The sequence below is a fragment of the Eubalaena glacialis genome, chromosome 3, assembly GCF_028564815.1.
Source record: "Eubalaena glacialis isolate mEubGla1 chromosome 3, mEubGla1.1.hap2.+ XY, whole genome shotgun sequence".
NCBI classification, from domain to species: domain Eukaryota; kingdom Metazoa; phylum Chordata; class Mammalia; order Artiodactyla; family Balaenidae; genus Eubalaena; species Eubalaena glacialis.
The window spans coordinates 94,206,158-94,221,670 of record NC_083718.1 but is presented as its reverse complement, the minus strand read 5'-3'; the positions used below and the strand labels follow the sequence as shown (position 1 = coordinate 94,221,670).

The 15,513-nt window shown below is 51.5% G+C and overlaps 1 protein-coding gene across 3 annotated transcripts in view; it reads right to left on the bottom strand.

Annotated features, from left to right (window-relative positions):
* The window catches only part of SYT6 (synaptotagmin 6), a 58,544-nt gene extending 51,009 nt beyond the window's left edge, over positions 1-7,535 (bottom strand). For all 3 annotated transcript variants that reach the window (XM_061186145.1, XM_061186146.1, XM_061186147.1), the window contains exon 1: positions 7,373-7,535. In XM_061186145.1, coding sequence (XP_061042128.1) covers positions 7,373-7,535 — 163 coding nt within the window. The remainder of the gene's footprint in view (positions 1-7,372) is intronic.
* Positions 7,536-15,513: the final 7,978 nt, after the last annotated feature.

Genomic DNA, 15,513 nt, shown 5'->3' with positions numbered 1-15,513 from the left:
TGGGTACAGTAATAGTATCTACCTCATAGGGTCATTGTGAGATTTAAACGAGATCACGTGCATCACAAGTGCTAAGGACAAAAAAAAAAATAAAATAAAAAAATATATATAATAAATAAATAAATTTAAAAAGTGCTAAGGACAGTGCCTAGAATGTAGTAAGCCATATAATAAATATTTGCTATTTTTATTAGAATTATGTAGCTCTGCCCAATATGATTTTGGACATCTCCTAGTTCTGAAATTTGTTTAGTGGGCAGAACACGTGCAAACCATGAACACTAATAAACAGAGATAGCTTTAACTTTATCATTACAAACTAGGAACCACCTTACTAGTAGAAATAATATAACTATTTCATATATAGCTAGGTGTCTCTGTATCTCAAGACATAATACATACTATATCAAAGATCTCACATCTCCAAGTTTTTCTGTCAACACTCATTTGCTTGCTACTTGTTCAGTTGTTTTGTCATTACTGTCACCAGCCAGCTGGTGAACAGGAGCAAGCTCCAAAGGAATGAGAAGAAATTCATGGAAGAAAAATGTTCAACTGAGAACATGCTATGCTTTTGCAAAGTTTTCTTGGAAACTGGGGGAAAGAAGTCCATTACTCAGTATTAGGTGCGAAACATCTTCATTGAGGTATCAGAGGAGACCAGTATTCCATGGGTACCTGGTTTGGGAAACCCTATTGGCCAGTCACCCAGCAGCCTCTGGGAGAGCAAATAGCTATGGAATTTGGCTTCAGAAACACACCCAGTGACCTGGCGCTGTGCAGGGCCCGTGGCTTCTAGCCTGGGCTGGGGAAGTGGGCATCGCTGGGTGCTCAGACACCAGGCAGACATCTCAGCTGAGCACCAGTGCCAGAATGACCACAGAGCACACCCACCCACATTTCTAATTGTGTGACCTTGAGCAAGTCACTTAACTTCTCCGAACATTGTTCTCCTCTTTTATTTAATGGGGATTCTAATTATCCCTACTTCACAGAATCATTGTGAATATTAAATAAACTAAGGCTTTGAGCACAGTGCCCAATACATGGTGAATGCTCCCAAAAGTAAGCTGCTATTATTTCTTCCTGTTTTGTTTTGTTTGTGTTTGTCTGTTTGTTTGTTTGGTGGAGGATAATAGTTTACTGGGTACAGGATGGACCCAAAGCTTGGCCATCTGAGGCAGGGAAGGGGGACACAGGACCAGAGGGCAAAGCACCTGAGAGACCTCAGGCCTCTTCTTTCCTGGGAAGTTAAGGTCCCCTGAATGCCATCAAGGCAGGACCTGCTTGTCACCTTAAGTGAGACTGTCTGACAGGGGTGATGGCTCATGGCCTCCCTCTCTTTCTGGAAAATGGTAAGCTATTAATTAGCAAGCCAGGGCTTTCTTATCACCCCAGTGACACTTCTTTCTCCAGAGACAGAGCCCTGGTGCCCCGGTGCCCCCTCCTCTTCTCTCCACCCATAGTGTTAGGATTTATCAGCAGTCCTCATCGCTTGCTATTGTTCCCATTTTTCTAATGGGCCTTCATGTCAGGAAGATCCATTTTGTAATAGTAACAGACATTCTCGCTAACAGATTGTAATTGAAAAGATAAACTGGGGAGAGGAAGTGAAAAGAAAGGACCATTTTCCCTGCTCCCCTCAAAGCTGGAGAAGGCTGGCTTCAGGGTCTGGGGCTGCTGATGGACCCTCAGAAACGGGCAATGCCAGGCTCTGCAGAGCAGGAGCTGCCTTGGCCAAGGAGCTGCCATTCAGACACAGACGGAGAGATAGACCAGCACAACCCAGAGACCAACCAGCAAGAAAGTCAGAGGCCCCAAAGCCTGGAAGGAGCAGCGGGTAGTCTGGGAAGGGAAAAAGACTCTGGGCAGAAACATTAATACTAATACTAGTAATATTATTTGTTATTTATTTCTACATGGTAAGCACTGTGGACCTCAGTGATCTCATTTAACCTTTACAACCTCCCTAAGAAATTCACCTCTCAAAGATAAGTTAACTAAGTTTAGAGATGTTAAAAAAATAACTTGCTCAAGTGTACCTCAGTTAAGTGGAAGAGCTGGTATTTGAACCTGGACTTTCTGATGCCAAAGCCCAGGTTCTTGAGCCAGGCCCTTGAGGGGTCTGGAGGCTGAGCTGAAGAACTACAGAGGAGAAGCCTGGGCAGAGAAGCTAGAAGCTAGAGAGGTATTTCTTCACTATAATCAGGAGAGGGTGGGGACCATAATCTACGTTTTGGTATGACCCTCTGAACCTGGGCAGAGCCCCGGGGACTCGGATTACGACCAGCCTCCTCATCCTCCATTTCTTTCTCCTTCCCTGGAAGATGCAGACACTACAGCCACCAGGCAAATAACCAATGGCCCCTGGAAAAGTCGCATTCAGAGATGTATCTGAGAAATACCTGAGTGTGTGTGTATGTGTTGGGGCAACAGGGGCTATACTGTTCTGAGGCTCACAGACGTCCTCCATTAATAATAAGCTCTGTTGTGGCTTGTAAATTTATTAGGAGAACCTAGTATAATTAAAATTTAGGGTTGGGGGGAGGGGGAGCAGAAAGCCTTTGCTTCCTTTCCTTCTTTCAGAGATCCCGGCGGAACTACCAATGGGGATAATTAGCAGAGTCCAGACAGAGAAGGAATTAATGCTCTTGGAAAAGCTGTGATGAGGAGAGACAATGCTGGGTTAATTACGGCCGCACCAAGCTTTATGACTGGGAGCCTGTTTCCACCATCATTAGGGGATTCAGGGATAAATCGGAGACTAATGTGGAGTGTTAGAGCTAACAGAGCATTGGCGTTAATTTGGCAATTATTAGTATTATTTTGGCAGATGGTAACTGTGCCTTTCTGCCTGATTGGTCAGGGCATGTGGCCCCTCTGAATGGGGCAATCAAGCCTGGGGTGATGGGGGGAGAGGCAGACAGAAAGCTGCGTTCTTTTCCCTCTACTCCCCTCTCCCTGTTTATACCTGCAACTAGTGAGAAGAGAGGTCTGCCTGGGTCCTCGTGGAGCGAGAAAAACAGTTCAGCGCCCCGCACAGAGAGAAGGGAGGGATGAGGTAGTGTCATACACCTGGAGCATCCAGGGCTGGATGCCCTGCTCACTTCTACTTTCAGCCCCTCTGCTTTCAGTTCAAGTGTGGCTGAGTCCTTCCATTTTTAGAGGCTTCTTTTCCTAAGCTGGACCAGCAGGGGTGCCACTTAGCTGGGTCAGGACTTTCTCTTAGCCTGCTGTGCCCCGCTCCAGACAGCCCTACAGAGACCAAGGAAACCTGGCCTGATCCACACGCCTCAGTCTTAGTCCTCCTTATTTTCAGTCATACATCATATCCCAACTCCGTGAACAGGGAGGACAGAGTAACATTAGGACAGTTAGAAGAGAACACATCTTTTGTACAGAGCTTGGAGGGATGGAGCATTCTGGATCTACCATCCCCACTCTTGAAGTTTCCACACAGAGAGAAGAGAACTTCTAGAACTGGTTATCCAAGGGCTCTACAACCCCTAGATACTGGACCTTGGTTCTAGAATTGTAAAGCCCAAGACACACCATAGTGTCCGAATAGCATCACCATGGGTTCTAAAGGATTGTGCATTGCACCTTTCCCCAAAGAAGGCAAAATCTGCAGAATTCCTTCCTTCCATCAAGGAGTGAGGGAGTGACTCACTCAGTTATAGAAACAGGACTTTTGTATTTTGATGAAATGCTGTGCATTTTCTTTTTTTTTTTTAATAAATTTATTTATTTATTTATTTTTATTTTTGGCTGTGTTGGGTCTTCATTGCTGTGCGAGGGCTTTCTCTAGTTGTGGCAAGTGGGGGCCACTCTTCATCGCGGTGCGCGGGCCTCTCACTATCGCGGTCTCTCCTGTTGCGGAGCACAGGCTCCAGACGCGCAGGCTCAGTAATTGTGGCTCACGGGCCCAGCCGCTCCGCGGCATGTGGGATCCTCCCAGACCAGGGCTCAAACCCGCGTCCCCTGCATTGGCAGGCGGACTCTCAACCACTGCGCCACCAGGGAAGCCCTGTGCATTTAATTTGGCATCACAAGCAGGAAAAATACCTGTGCTGCAAAAGGCCAACTTTAAAGCCAGGTGGCTGAATCACAGAACATCTCCAGTCATTAGAAAAGTGAACAAACATCACATACATCTCATAGCCATAGGTAAGCCAGAGAATAACCATTCCTGCCTACCAGTCTGGGAGGGGCAGGGCAGCTCAGGCTCTCTCAACAGATTCCTGCATTTTCTGGAACAACTCTGTCCTTCTGCTCACTACCTTGAGAACCATACAACCAGAACCCATGCTACCCACACTTAACTCTCTGCAACTTGGCTCATGGAAAAAGCTTATTCACCTCCATAAGGCAAATGACATAAAGAAAGGTGACGAACTGCCTGCCAGTTTCCCCTGGGGTGGGGGTGTGGGGGTGGATATTAAGAAGGAGAGCAGACCCTTTACCTTTAGAGGTTTTTTTTAATTAAAAAAAAAAAGATGGGACTTGCTTTCAGCTTGGACAGTTTGTGTAGAGATGTTTCCAAGTCAGGGTCTGATTGAGATTTCCTGTGCAATTCCTAGCACAGACCTTGGCATATAGGAGTGTCCCAGTAAATGATAGCAGAGTCTGAATCTCAGTCGTTGAATCTCAGGGTGTTACTAGAAATCCCATGAGCTAGAGACTTAGAGAAGGAGGAAGGCAGGGGAAAACATACAATGGTAAAGGGAACTGGGCATGTTCTTGTCACTTGCATTTTTCATGAAACTGCAAATGAAAAGATGCAGCATTTCTCTGACTGGAGAATCTGGACCCAGGCAGTGGCTCTGGGATGCAGGGAGTAGGCTGGGAGGTGTGATACCTGGGGGCCCTGGTCCCGAATACCACAGCATCTCCTCAGACCCCGTGCTCCCCTAAACCCCCAAGATCCCAAAGCCACACTCAACCATTTTCTTTCTACTGCTATGATCAAGGGTCTCCTTCGGCCTTCCCCATCCCTTTCAGCCCTCCCCCGCCCCAGTTTGGCCCCAGGGCTTACTGAGGCTTGTGATTCAGCAGCCAAAGTTAAAGTTCCCCAAGGCTGACAACTCAACCTCGCTTTCTGAAGCAGCCTGCAGGAAAGGCATACTGATTCATCTGGGCCTATTGGCTCTCACCCCTCAGCCTTCTCTCACCCGCAGCCTGGCCATCCAGGTACCTGTCATTCCAGACTATGGGGCGTCCCTCTGGAGTCAGAACACCAGTGCCTCCCTGTATCAGGATGTGCTACACACATATGCCAGCCGCACCCCCCACCCCACTCCTAGCATTTCTGCCCTAAACAGACAGGAGAAACAGCCTCCATCCCCGGCGGAACTCGACAGGTGTGTTCTCACCTTGAATTATCCCCTTTAGGATCGGAGGGGTCAGAACCAGCATTAAGGGCCTCACTGGAGATGGATCACTGGAGGAAAGGATGGAAGGAGCTGGGGAGGCAGGCAGGAAGAGACACCCTGACTTGGGGAAAATTGTGTGTCTGTTGGATATAGGGAGCTGGGTGGTGTAGGTGGTGATGGCATGGAGAACCAAAGTCTGATAATACTTGCTGGGCCTAATTTGCTCAGAGATTCTTCAAGAAGAATCAACCTCTTCAACCTCCATCACTGTACCACCCTCTAAAAGTTCTTCTGCATGTCTAACCTCAGTCCCTTCTGCTGCAGTAATCGACCCATTGATTAAACATTGCCAGGGCCGGGGGGAGAGAGAGAGAGAGCAGCGCCCCCCTACAACCCACACAGGGCTGAGGTGGGCTCCACCCGCCCCGAGGCTGGACACAGCTCCACCTCACGCACACAAGCCTCCCTTGGCCCACTACCCTCTTCTCTCTCCCCCATCCCCCAGCGGCACTGTTCCTAACCTAGGACCTATCTATATCTCCGACCTTTAACCTCAAGTGAAAACAGGGCCCTGGAACCTGCGGCCTCCGGGGAGCTTACCCCACCTGTACCTCCTCCAAGAACCGCGGCTCCAGTCGCGGCTTCTGGTCCCAGGAGAAGCGCGTGGAGACGAAATTCCCGCCTCTCGAGGCCCCCTCCTCGCTTTCCCGCGCGGGTGGTGCGCAGCCGCGGGCCGACCCCAGCGTACCTCTAGGCCCAGCGCCACTGGGGTCAGGGCCGGGGTACAAGGAGGGGTGCAGGCTGCGGAGCCAAAGGAACCCCGGCGCCTTGGTCCCTGCAGGATCTCCCCACCCCCACTCCGCATTCTCTCGAGGCTTCGCACTGCTCCCAGCCTCTCCCCGCGCAGAGGGAACGCGACCCGGTACTCCTTTCCGCCCAGGACCCTCCAGACGTCGGGATCCGGACAAAGAAGCCCGACTGCAGCGGGCGAGCGCGGCCGCGCGGCGCCGGTGAGGCAGGTAAATACCCGCCGCCGGCCGGCCGCCAAGCTGCCCACCCACCCGCGGCTCCGGCCGCCAGGGCGCGACACGCCATTCCCGCTGTCGCGACTCCCGGGAGACGCCGCAGCTGTGCGCCGGGCCCGGGCCCCGCGGGGCTCGGGCTCCGGACTCACCGGCTCCGGCGAGCTCGACCGGCACGGGCTCCCGCCTGGGCTCGGCGGCCGCCTGGGACTGCGTCCGGCGCAGGGTCCGCACCGCTCGGGCAGGAGGCGCCCGCTTGGCAAAGTCGGCAAGAGGCACCGGCTCAGTCGCGCACCGGCCCCGAGCCCGAGTGAGTCAGAGAGAGACCGAGGGAGCAAGTTATAGGGGCGGGGGGTAGGGGGGAGGGTGCCGAGACACCCTCCCCCACCCCGCCCCCCGCCCCCCAGCGGAGACGCAGAAAGCCACTCGCAGCCGGAGACACCCGGACACAAAGACCTCGTGCCAGCCGCAGATCCAAGTTTCTCCCTGAGAGACCCAGGGGGGCTCGGGCCGCGTTCCCCGAGAGAACAGATAAACTGACGGACAGACCGACAGACGCACCCAGGGACGTCGACACCCCCGAAGAGACGAGTTACTTCCCCAGCCGGGATGTCCCTGGTCTCCTGCTCGCTCCATAGACCCCTCCCCTGGCAGATCGCCCGCAGGGCGAGCAGAGAGACTGGAGGGAAACTGAGGCCCCTTGGGGCGCCGCGTCCCGGGAGCCCGGCTTACCGCGGGGGCCCCGCAGAGTCACACAGGAGGGGGCAGTGGGATTCTCTCCCTCCCGGATCCCCTTCACGTCTCTCTGCTTGCCCTGCAGGCGATGGGCCAGGGCACTGGCCGAGGCTGGATCCGAATCCAGAATCCTGAGCCGGAGTTCTCCATCTAGGTTCCGGGGTTCCGGGGTTGGGGCTTTGGGGAGCGGGGACAGCCAGGGCGAGAATCCGGGAAGGGAGGGGGCCTCGGCTTTTCTGTTACCTGCGTCGGCAGCGCTCGGACTCCGCTCTGGGGGCTCTAGCTCGAAGCTCCGACAGGTCTCCACGTCCAGCCCGAGAGGGGGCGGCCGGGCCCGGCACAGCGAGGCCAGGACCGCGAGCGCCGCCTGGCACCGAGGCTCCCCGGTCTCCCACACCCCGCTCATGCCCTGGACACCCCAGCCCTCCAAGCAGCCGCCCGAAACCGCGCCGCGGCCGGACTGGGGCGGGGCAAGGTGGCCCCAAGAAGGAAGACCCTCCCAGCAGCGGCCCCCTCGGGCTCCGTTCGGCTTTTAATCACTTCCCCGCAGGGTCTCCGCCCCTCACGTGGCATCCCGCAGCAGCTGGCAAGTCTGGCGCCTCACGGCCGCCCCCTCTACACCCAGCGACCAGTCTGAGTCCGGGCGGTTCAAGGCGGAGGAGCCAGGTTGTTCCGCATCCTGGAGGGTGCAAGACTCGGGAAAGAGCCTGGGATCTGGCTCCGCATTCACGGCCTGGTGTGACCTTGGGCCTCTCTGAGCCTCAATTTTTCCTCTCTGTAAAAGGGGTATAATGATTACGAGTGTTTCACGGGTTGCCTGGGGATATAAAGATAGTGTTTGTGAAAACACTTGGTAAATTGTAACATGCCACACAAGTGGCAACGAAATAGACAAACCTATTACAGAAAGAAGGATGACCCCGCTGGGGGTGGGAGGACCTTGGCCAAGGTTCCTGATGGGAGAAATTAGTCAGGCTTGCCCCAAGTCGCAGCTTCGAAGACAGAAAACCCTAAGACTGCGGGGCGATGCGAACTGCAAAAAGACTTTCTGAGCCCCGCAATCCTGAGGTCCGCGGTACTCGCACGTTGCTATGGCGACGGGAGGCAGCGGCCGTCTCTCTCCATGGCAACGGGGAGGGAAAGTTTCTGGCGAATCGGAATGGGGGGCGTTTCAAGAGGGCTCTCAGTTCCCGCCAGGCCCATCTCTCCGCATCCGTGCAACACCGCTGATGTTACGCGTGCTATTAAGCGTAACAAGGTCCAGGAAGACGGAAAACTAAACGGGAGGATTGAGGCTAGACAGGGCAGAACAATTCCCTCCAGGAATCGTGGCGTGAGGTCCAGGAGCAGATTGACTGAGGGGCTCCTAGGCGCCTCAGCCTGGAGGTCTGTGGAGAGCCACCGGGTCGCGGCCCTGTGGGGGCCCTGTCACTAAAGTCTTGCGTCATCGGCTGGTCGGCGGGTGGACCTCTTCCTCTGTGGGGTTCACCCGAAACCCCAGGCTCAGGTCCCTTTGCCTTCCCGGAGCTGGGAAGGAAACTTTAGCTGGAGCCTCTGGAAGCCACGGGGCTGGTGTGTACCCGGGTGGCGGGTGGAGGAGGAGGGTCTTTCCTCCTAATTAACACGCTAATTGGAAGTGGCTCGCGGGGTGACTCACGTTCCGGGGGCAGGAGATTCGGAGCCCCAGCTCCTGGCGGTCTCCATCGTGCTCCATCTGCACCAGCCGCGCTAGCCGACACTTGACAGCCCTGGGCATGCCCTGGGTACAGAGGGTCAAGCCAAGGCCTAAGAGGACCCTGGCCTAACTGGGCGGTTTTTCCTCCCCCCCTGCGCTTCCTAGCTCTGTCCATGGTGCTGAAGGCCCAGTTGGTGCAACTGTCGTGTGGGCACCCCGTTAGGGAGGGGGGGTGGGGCGGGCAATTGCGGTGGGTTCGAAGCTTCCACCCTGACTTCAGGCGCTTGCGACAGGGGAGGGCTAGGAACTCAGGCAGGAGGGACTGAGCGGGCGTGATCCCAGCCACACAATGCAATCCAGGCCGCCTTCCTGTGGGAGGTGCTCAGTTGCTGTTCCAAGAACAGGTGAGGCTGTGGAGTCCCCATTCTCCTCCCAGTGCTTTTAGAACCCACCTGAGGAGCCCAGAGGCCCTATCACTTTCCCCTCCACCACCCGAAGCAGAGCTCAGTAGCTGGGAGAGACTGGAGCTCAGAGGCCCCTTGTCACATGCTCATTAGCAGTTTCCAAGGGGGTTGGTTTGTGTTTATGTAAAACAACAAATGGAGAAGAACCGCTCTCTGCCCGTGTTTATAGCAACTCTGTCACTCCGCGGCGATTTCTCCCTCCCCCTCTCGAATTCCCGGGGAAATTTGCAGAACAAAGCGCCTTGTGTTGCCTTTGCAGAAAATGAAAAAACACAAGTCCGTTCCAAGGGCCCAGGCCCGTGATGCAGGGAAATCAATATTTTGCTTTACAACTAGTGGGGGAATTTGCATCTAAACTGAAGGCAAAGGAGCCTGTTCGGAGCAGAGCAGGTGGTAGGAACCGAGAATTAACAGATAATTTCTCATTGTTCCCGGATTCTGCCTCCACACTCGGCAGGCGGTTCTGCAGCGTCTCTGGCGCCCCGGCAGCAGCTCCGGACCTGGCATTTCTCATCCGAACGGGGAGAAAAAGGTTCTGCTCTGACAGGGCTGCGGAAAGGGGCTGGGGCTCCCCAGTCAATAACCATTGAATTTGGATTGTGCAAGTGACTGTGTGTGTGTGTGTGTGTGTGAGAGAGAGAGAGAGAGAGAAACAAGAGAGACAGAGACCGAGATAGAGATAGGAGACAGAGACACCTGGAGAGGCAGAGAATGAGAGAGACATACAAAGAGACAAATATAGGAGATAGATTCAGAGAGCAGAGAGAGAGACAGAACTGGCATGCATATAAAGGGATGTATAAAGAGACACTCATTCAGAAAGAGAGATAAAAGAGAAAGGTAGTTTTTCTTACATTGAGAAAAAAGCCCTGCCTTAGTGGTCGTTTTTCTGCCCTCTCCCCCACAGTTAATTGCTGATACTTGTGGTCACATAACCAGCCACAAAGCAGAAAAAAAATCCTCATGTAAAGATGGGACCCTTTCCTCTCTAGAACCCCTTTCCCTTACAAGCCCACTCCCAAAACACATCTATGCTTCTTCCCATATGAAGAGACCAAATTCAGACTCCCAGGGTCCGTCCTAGTCAGACCTGGGGAGGGAAGGAGAGAGAAGAAGTGAAATTGTTGCCCCTCAATGCTACCTCTCACAGGAAGACCATTCTGAGTTTTATTTAGGGGTGGGGAAGAGAAGGAGGAGAGGAGACAGCCAGCATGGCATAGGCAAACAAGGGCACAGGAGGCTGGGTTCCACGACTGGTGCACCAAAGCAGCCCTGGGGCAGTCACCTCCCCTGCCAGGGCCTTGGTTTCCTTATTGACAAGACAATGAAGTGGGATGAGGAGCTCTTTGAGTCTCCTTCCAGCAGCCACACTCTAGGATTTTACAGGAGGGGAAAGGAGGAAGCTGAGCAGGGAAAGGAAGGAGGGAGTGAAGAGCAGGTTTTTCTGGCTCTCGAGAAAAGAGTGTGTCACAGATGTTCAGACTCACTTTGGGCTTCTCCTCCCTCATTACTCTCATCTCCTGTACAGTCATGGCTGGAGCATCCTGAGCCTGGAGCCCCCGAGGCCAGACTGCTCAGAAGTAGGAGAGGGCGCTGGGGGTGAGGCGAGAGGAAGAACAAGAAGAGGTCTGAGGCAAAAACCAGCGGCCTCCCACTCCTTTGCCCTCCTCTGATCAGAAATAGCCAAAGTACACTTCCCCTTCGCCCCCCACCCCCAGCCAAGTCTCTTAGGCAGTGGCCTGACTGCCCCACCCTGTTCTGAGCAGCAATGTCCTGTTGAGTTATGCTACAAATAAAATAAATTAAAACAAAATAATAATTTCAAAAAAAAATTAAACCTCAGTAGGAAATTGCTAATGCTGTAGGCGGGAAGAATGAGCTCCTTTGACATGAGCCGATGTGTCATATTGTCTTTCCATCTCAATGCAATTTCTAAATAGGGAACCCTTTCCCCATTCTCTCCTCCCCTCCAATCCCCCAGCAGAGATGTGAAGGAATCAGTCTGATGTTCATAGGTGGATAGTCTGACGCTCAGGGAGAGATACAGAGAAATAGACACAAGCAGACCCACTGCTTTGCCGAGCAGATTGGAGCCAAGGGGGCTGTGACCCAACCTCGAGGACCACCGATCGCCTCTCTCCACCTCTCCCGTTTCCTGTTTACTGAGGCATCTGGCCACTTTCTGAGGTTTTTAACTTAAAGAAAACAGACATCAGCTGAACCTGTTCTCCTGCTGGTGGAGAGTTCAGCTGACACCCTGAATTGGGGAGTGGGAGTAACTTTATACCATTATCTGGAACACACTCTTCTATGGAATCCCCATGGGGTTTCTGCCAAAACAGCTTTATCGGTGTTTCCAGCAGATGTCACCCTGTGCCCCCAACCTCACACCAACACAGCAACTCTAGCCAAAGCTGGGTGACTTCTGCAAACCATGCCCTTCCAAGCCATTATAAGTGTTTTCAGGAATTCCTCCTTGCCTGAAAGATGCAGAAGACATTGCAGAGCCCTGAGTCAATGCCCAGGTGTTTTTGAGAGTCCAGTCTTGCTTTTATTCTAGGAAAGGTCCTTGACAATTCAAACCTCCTGAGCCGAGGTTATATTTGCCCCTGTCTCATTTCTTCCCCATTTCAGAGGGCCCATTTCTGTTGTGCTTTCTGCTCAAGCATACAGAGTTCTAGATCAGACTTGGGAAGACTGGACAGAGTTTGCTGCTTCCAGCCTGGCTTTGTGGGCTAAAGCAGGCTGGGGACCAGAAAAGCAGATACAGGTTCAAGGTCAGAAGGCAACATCATCCCTAAAACAGTTTTAGACATGCACCTAACAATGTTGGGCCCAGGGCTTTCTCTGCATTACTTGAGAAGTGAGAATGATATTGGAGGGGAAGGGCTGGGAAGGAAGCCAATTGTGCTCTTCTTCACACTGACCTTGGATAGAAGAAAGAGCATCGGTTTTGGAGTCAGACAGACCTGTGTTCAAACCCTGGCTCTGTCACTTACTAGCTGTATCACTTGAGGCACTGTACCTTAGCTCTCTTAACCTCAACTTTTCATCTGTAAATTGGGACATATAAGAACTGCTTTATAGTGTACAAGGATTGAATACCTGGAGTTAAATGCTTACTATATTATGGCTGATTCATGGCAGGTGTTCAAACAAATGACAGTTCCTATCCCTTTCTTCCTTCTCTCAGATCATAGAGGGAAAGCCAGCAAGAACATTGTCTAAAGGTTAACCATACCCTGAAGATTGCCAAGAGCAAATTTGCCTCATTTAATTTGATAACAACCCTAAGAGGCAGAATGGGTGGGTGCTAGCAGTCCATTTGATAAATGAGGAAATTAAGTGACTGGTTCCTGGTCTCACAAGCTAGGAGGTAGCAGGTAACTGGAATCTAGGCCTTCTGACCCCTGGTGAGCGTCTCTTCCTTCTACTGGGGAGGATGGTGAGGGTATGAATAACTTTTTTCTTTTACAAAAAAAGGTTATAATATTTTCAAATTGGCTTCATAATAAATAAAAAGTATTTGGAAAGAAATTACAGAGTACTGAAAGATTCACTCCTGTGTCTCTTTGCAAAGGTCTTGGCCCTCTGACCTTAGCCATCCAATTACCCCCTGGACCCAGTTGCTGGTGTAGAGAAAAGACAGTGTCATTGATGAAACACAAGGCTGGGACCAGACAGCTTCATGGCTCAGGACATGCTTGGCTGCTTCACTCGACAGAGATAGGACTCCTCAGAGGACAGCTTAGGGAGTCTCTGCGACAGCTGGGTTGTGTCCTGCGGTCATAGCACAGCTTCCAGGAAAGGTCTGAGCCAAGATTCTTGTACGACCAGGACCCCAAGGACTGGAATTATCCCCAAGAAGCCTGGAGAGAGTTTGTAATCTCAGGACTCTGGCTGTTCCACTAATGAAAAGAAACCGGATAAAATGCCAAAACTAATTAAAGTGACAAATCCAAAAAAGGCCCTGTCAAAACTAGGAAGTCTTAATCCTGGATTTCAACAGAACCCAAGCAGGAAGAATCAACAGAGAGTGTGCTGGGTCAGGGGCCTACAGCCCCCTGTGCAATGAAGGGCTGGAGCCCCTGGAGAGAACAAACCTGTTCCCTAAATTTTAGCCTCCATCCATTCAGTAGGATAAAAATCCTTTTCCATCCCAGTCCCCAAGCATCATCTATGTGTCTGCTGTTTGCTAGAGGTACAGTGAGTGGTTTTATTGACTCAGTCCCCACCTTCATTACTACTCCTGTACATTTGTAAAGCGGAACAGTTTATACAACGGTCTTACGTATGTTGTCTCATTTCATACTTGCAACAGCCCTAGGAAGTGAATATTATTATCTTCCTTTTACTGGTGAGGTCTTAAGAGAGGCTAAAAATAACTGACTTGGGATCACAGCTAGCAAGTAACAGAGCCAGAACTTGAGCCTGTCTTTTTACATCATTCATTCATTCAGCATTTATTGAGGTCCTACTAAGTCCCAGTTCTGGACCAGGCACACAAGAACAGTCCTGTATTGTTTCCCATAAGCACTGGCCCTCCATCACACACAGTGTGCAGAGCCCTAAGCATATGGCCTTTGTCCCGGGGGAGTGCGCATAATCGGTTGCAGAGAGAGGCCACACTTGAAATTGGTTTAAAATGAGTTCTCTGACCTCTTTGTTGCAGAGTTGCTCATGCCCACATCGACTGTGAAATTCTCTTCTGTGACATGACTCTCTCTGGATTGCTCTTTTTTCCTGATTCTCTCACTCTCTCCTCTGACTCCTCCCAGCCCTTCCATTTTCTCCAGGGTTCAACTCTCATCCCTTCTTCTGTCTCTGCACATTCTCTCCAGTGATCTCATCTACTCCTAGGGCTTTAAATACTAAATAATACGAATAGTAATAGTACTAAACACTTACTAAGACTTATTGTGTTTCAGGGTCTATGTTGCTTGCTTAACATGGATTACATCATTTAATTCCTACAACAACCCTATTATTATCTGCAGTTTATAGGTATCAAGTGATGGAGCCAGCATTTGAACCCAGGCAGTCTCACTCCAGAACCTAGATCCTAAGGACTCCCAATTCTGCATGTGACTCATCAGTCTCTCCTTGGTTCTACACATGCATTTCTAAATTCCTCTTCTGAACACTTTTACCCCAGACCTCCTGAATTTAATATGTTCAAGGTAGAATTCATATTTTCCTTCACAAACCTGCTGTACATCCTTAAAGAAGGACGTAACTAAACCAAACTAAACCCAAAACCTCAGAACCCTCCTTGATTCTTGCCTCTTCCTTATCCACCCACATTCGGCCTGTCACCAAATCCTCTTGTTTTTATCTTTAAAATGATCTAACCCTTGTCCTCCGCACCACTGTCACTGCCCCAGCTTAGACACTCAAACTTCCTCTTCTGGATCACGGAAGTCACCTTACGGGATACTCTAATTATGTCAGCCTCTCACTTAAAACCCTTCACAGGGGCTTCCCTGGTGGTGCAGTGGTTAAGAGTCTGCCTGCCAATACAGGGGACACGGGTTCAGGCCCTGGTCTGGGAAGATCCCACATGCCGCGGAGCAAATGGGCCCGTGAGCCACAATTGCTGAGCCTGCGCGCCTGGAGCCTGTGCTCCACGGCAAGAGAGGCCGCGATAGTGAGAGGCCCGCGCACCGCGATGAAGAGTGGCCCCCGCTTGCCACAACTAGAGAAAGCTCTCGCACAGAAACGAAGACCCAACACAGCCATAAATAAAATAAATAAAATGAAACTTTAAAAAAAGAAAAAAGAAAGCTACGATCAGTAACTTTAAAAAAAACCCTTCACAGACTTCCTGGGGCCTTCAGGATGAGGTTGACACTCTCTAGCACCGCATACAAGTCCCTTCCAGACATGGCCTCCGTCCACCTATGTAGCCTCCTCTCCAGACACTCCGGGTATCCCTGGAGGCTGCCTGTGCTGTGGTCACAGGGTGATAATCCCTGTCTCTCATCCTCCCACCCCACCCAACCTCCTGCTTTTGCTGATTGTTCCTGCACATCCTCTCTCCTTTACCCATGCCCTCTCTAGATTCTGGAACTTTGCAATTGCTTGTCCCTCTGCCTTGAACACCTTTCCTCTTTTCCTCATCACCCAGCTGGTTCCTATAGGACATAGAGGAGCACAGAGGTAAAGACTGTGGGCTTTGGAGCCAGGCTGTCTGGGTTTAAATCTTAGATCTGCCGTGTAGTAGCTGTGTGACCTTGGGCAAGTTG